The sequence below is a fragment of the Morone saxatilis genome, unplaced genomic scaffold (assembly GCF_004916995.1).
Source record: "Morone saxatilis isolate NCDOM2014 unplaced genomic scaffold, NCSU_SB_2.0 Contig0, whole genome shotgun sequence".
Lineage (NCBI taxonomy): Eukaryota > Metazoa > Chordata > Actinopteri > Moronidae > Morone > Morone saxatilis.
Genome location: NW_023339650.1, coordinates 1,222,778 through 1,227,440, shown reverse-complemented (window position 1 = coordinate 1,227,440; position 4,663 = coordinate 1,222,778). Strand labels below are relative to the sequence as shown.

The 4,663-nt window shown below is 41.5% G+C and overlaps 1 protein-coding gene across 1 annotated transcript; it reads right to left on the bottom strand.

Annotated features, from left to right (window-relative positions):
- Positions 1-1,896: 1,896 nt before the first annotated feature.
- Positions 1,897-3,398, bottom strand: vopp1 (VOPP1 WW domain binding protein; the record flags this gene model as incomplete). The annotated part of the gene is given in 1 exon segment (XM_035655795.1): positions 1,897-3,398. A coding segment is annotated over 1 exon segment (210 nt), but the record flags the coding sequence as incomplete, so codon positions are not given.
- Positions 3,399-4,663: the final 1,265 nt, after the last annotated feature.

Below are 4,663 nucleotides of genomic sequence, written 5' to 3'. Positions count from 1 at the left end.
TCATCACCCAGGTATTTATTGCAGCAAAAACGCCCAAAAGAGACCCAAAAGCACAGGTTAGTCCACTGGAGGTGGTCATTCTGTTCTAAATGAACACATCACTGTACATACTGGAGCTAAAATATCACCTTTTTACAAACACAAGCTTTAACAAACCATCAGTAAGAATGTGTCCGTTCAGCTATGATCAGGATTTCAGGAGTTCAATTTTTCAGTGTGGTGGCCAAAATGTATATTCCAACAATAACTGTGATGGCAGCAATATTATTATTTTGAGATAAAGAGCTTATTTGTTTTCTTGTTGAGAGTTAGATGATAATATTGATACCACTCCCATGTTTGTGCAATGTATCTACAGCCAGCAGATGGTTAGCTTAGCATAAAGACTAGGCACAGAGAGAAACTGCTAGCCTGGCTCTGACCAAAGGTAACACTATCCACCTACCAACGCCTCTGAAACTCACAATGTAACAATCAAATAAAATGACACATTGTGTTTTTGATGTGGGTCTAGGCTAGGATTAGTCACTGTTAAGTTGCCAGGCAACCAGTGGTTGCTGGAGTTGCTGGAAGGCTAGCTGTTTACTCATGTAGTGTAGGCTTAGCTTTCCCTGTTAGCATAAATCAGGTTTTTGTTACATCATAGCAAGCAAACTAAAGTTTTAGGAATAGTTCAACAGTCTTGGCCAACAGCAGCTGGGTGCAGTGAAGGAACGGCCCCTAAAACCACAAACTGTCATGTTTGTATACAAATTAAACATGTTTATGAATGAGCTTTACTGTTGGTAGGTATATATTTTTAACTTTTTCCTCATAAAGGCTGTTAACGATTATGCTAGCTAATTGCCGGCTCCATATTTAATAGGACTATGAATATAGTTTCCCAGCAACGTGGAAAAAGTTAAAATCTTTACATAATCTTAGAGAAAAAGACGCGAAGTTCTATCAAGTTAGGTAATGTAAATGACAAAACAGTATCAAGCAACTCATTTTCCTTCACTGGCTTTCCACTGGACGTGCAGGCACAGAGGATGCAGAGTAATTGGCGCTATACAAATAAAATTGAATTGAACACTGAATTGAATTAATGGTTTCCTAAAGGCGCCCTGAGCCACTCTGGGAAGCAGCTTGGTGCACAAGGCTTTTGGCACTGACACTCATGGCAATACGTCCCTTTGGGTATTTACTAATATTTCAATTTGACCTAAATATGTATCTGTTGTGATTGTACAGTGCTGTCACATCATCTCATGCGTCCATGCAGCTGTGCCAATATGGGATAGTGCCTGATTGTATGCCACTCCTTTTAGGCCCTGTTTACATGCTGGTTTTTGCATAAAACATAAACTTTTGTTGTGGTTTGGCTTTCATTTCTGTTTTGGAGGCTTAAAAACACAATCTTTTGAAACGCTACCCTAACCCACAAAATTTCACTGGGTACCTATGACGCAGTTTTGGTACGTAAGCACCGAGAGTGTTTTTAGAAGCGTCTTCAAAGCATCTTGCCTGCCATTCGATGTTTACTTGCTTCTTTTGTCCTTAAAAAAGGATACAAAACGTTGTCATTCCACTTCATATCTCCTCTGACTGACTGACTTCTGAACTGGTGCCACCATGATGATATAGCAAATTCAATCCAGAGTCTGCACCCAGTGTTTTACTTTGAAAATTGCCCAGATTCTCGATGCTGTTTCTGTCTCTGTGCTGCTTGTTGTGAGTGGGTCATGGCTTCTGTCAAAAGTAGACCAGCCATGTATTCTATGTGGAGCAGAGTGGAGAGACTCACTCTGAATCACATGAATTGTCTAGAACGGCCGCGATTAGCTCCAGCAGCCTGGTTTGAAATTTTTGGGGATCAACCATTCGGTATATGATTTTAGGATTTGCCCAAAAATTCCACCAGCGCTTTCGCTGGAGCTAATCGCGGAGTCACCAAAATAGTCAGTTTTCAAGTGCGCGTTGGCCACCTTCTCTTCCTGTTTACACTCACTGTGCTGTAGAAGAAAGCGTTTGTATGCTGACGCGTGGTGTTGAGTTGCAAAGTTACTCCATCACCTATTTAACTTTTTTAAAACAAAGGAAAAACGTTTCCATTTTTAGAAAAACCGTTGTCATGTAAACACAACTTAAGTGTTTTAGTGTTATATGGTGATTTTCTTTGATTTTCCTACACTTGCTGTACAGGACTAAATTAGCTACCAATAGCCTCACTGGGTGAGCTGTTGAAAAGCACGGTGTTTATCTCATCAGTGACGGCTACCTTCAAGGAGTGCTTGTCTTCCAGTATAATGTTATGGCATAAACTACCAATTTATACTTACAGACAGCACAGTATCTAAAGTTAAATGTGGCTTGTGGCAGAATTGGAACATGCCACTTTTATGTCCCATATGCCAGCAGAGCAGCATGCGGCATGCTGATTATCGAAGTGACTATGACCCTACAACTACTGACAATTTGTCAGCCACTCTTCCATCTCAGCGTCACTCTGTGTTTGACTCATCTTGTGCTGAACTTAAGCCTACATTGCTGCTAAGAGGAGCACAGAGACTAGCTCATTATGTCATTACGTAACAGGACTTAACATACTGTAATAAAAAATGTATCAAGAACTCATCATTTAGTAAAGACCTATCTTGCAGTAAAATGCTGGATAGAAAATGTCATCCTTGTACAGAGATAGTCCTTTGTACAATCATGTATCTTTGATTTGATCAATTTGATAGTTGATATATTTGTTAAATGTTAAAACCCTGTTTGGTGAGACAAACAGTATCCAGCATTTTATTACAACATGAGTTTGACCGTCATCCATTCTGCACTGTTACAGCTGTAGTTAATTGCACTGGTAGGAGAGTGGAGTAGACGAGTGACAGTGGGTGAATCCAAAACCTCGACCTAAATGTGTCCGTCAGTGCTCATCTTCAGTTCAACAAGGCTGGCACACACTGTACACAGATCCACAGAAATCAAGAGTAGATGAAGCAGTGTGAGTGAATGAGTGCGTGTGCCTGTGCATCTAGATTCTGGTTATTGTGCCTCTTTTGGTCTTTTCTGCAGGACAAGAGATTGTGTGTGTCTTACATCCACAAACAGTTAAGTTCCTCATCTTCATCAGAACTTCCTGATAATTTAGCCTCTGGCCTCTTCCTTTTTTTTAGTTCCATCTCTTCAGTTCCTCGCAGATGTTACTTCTTGTCGCTGTTTTGAAATATTTGTTCGTAGGGTGGAGGTGGGTGATTGCAGTAGGACGGAGGTGGAGGATAGGAGCCCATCATCATGTGTGCAGAGCCAGGCTGTGCCGGATACGGCGGGTGTGTCATGGTAACCCCTGGGTCACCACCTGTCATCCCATTCACGCCGAAGCCCTGCATACTTCCTGGTTGCTGGGAAACTGGAAAGAAGAAGAGACAGTTATCGTTTAGTATCAGTTGACCCTTCCTAAGTGCCCCCCCCTCTTTTTGCTCTGTGCTCCAATACCGATATCTGTAGCAAGATATCACATTAGCAGCAGATCCTGTCCTGTAAGTTGTAAGGTGGGGCCTCCATAGACCGGACTTTATTGTACAGCACATCCCACAGATGTTCAGTTGGATTAAGATCTGGAGAATTTAGAGTCAACACTTTGAACTTGTTGTTGTGTTCCTCAAACCATTCCTGAACCATTTTTGTTTTGCGGCAGGGCCCATTATCCTGCTGAAGAGGCCACTGCCATCAGGGAATACCGTTTCCATGAAAGACTGTACATGGTCTGTAACAATGCTTAGTCAGGTGGTACGTGTCAAAGTAACATCCACATGAAGGACAGGACCCAAGGTTTCCCAGCACTGCCCAACACATCACAGTGCCTCTGCCGGCTTGCCTTCTTTCCACAGTTCCCCAAGCTCAGATTAATTTGAATGAAACCCTTCAATTGTTTTGATTGGTGGACTCTGACGGACTACAGGAATTTAAATAATGGAGGAATGGACACAACGTACGATTATGACCACTTCAGAGGTTTTTTTCCCGTCTCTCTTGTTTACACTGTGTAAGTCCGAATGAATTATACTTTGGTGTTCATAGTTTCCGTAAAATGATCTGAAGGGTTAAACTGTGGAGAATCTAACTGATCCAACGATGTGCAGCATCCATACTGACAAAAGTTTAAACGTTTATATTTGTGTTGGAGATCTAAGCAGCTCAGAACTCGCTCAAGCGGGGAACCCGGGGGCTTTAAGAGGTTCAATACTCATATGACATGCTAATAGCATGTGCATTCAGAATAAATGAGACATTATTTAACATTGCAATAATTTCTATAAAATCCAGACCACGCCTCTATTGAGACCTGTGTTTGTTTCTCAAAACGTGTAGCCACACCAGGCTTTGTAAAGGAGACCTGTATCTATTTGGGACCCTGCTTTTTTTTTTTACTTTCACGGTACATCAAAATGGTACACTTGTGTGGTCCATCTCATCTTTTATACACCATGATTCATCATTTCATTTATTAGCACACAGCATATTAAAAAACACCTGATCCAGCCAGTTCTGACACCTGTGCTTTGGCATGTGTAAATTTTGCACTTGCACATGTATTGACCACTGGGGGTAGCAAACACGCCTTGGGCAGCTACGCTACATTTCCATGAGTTCAGAATTTGAATCTCACACAAGAATC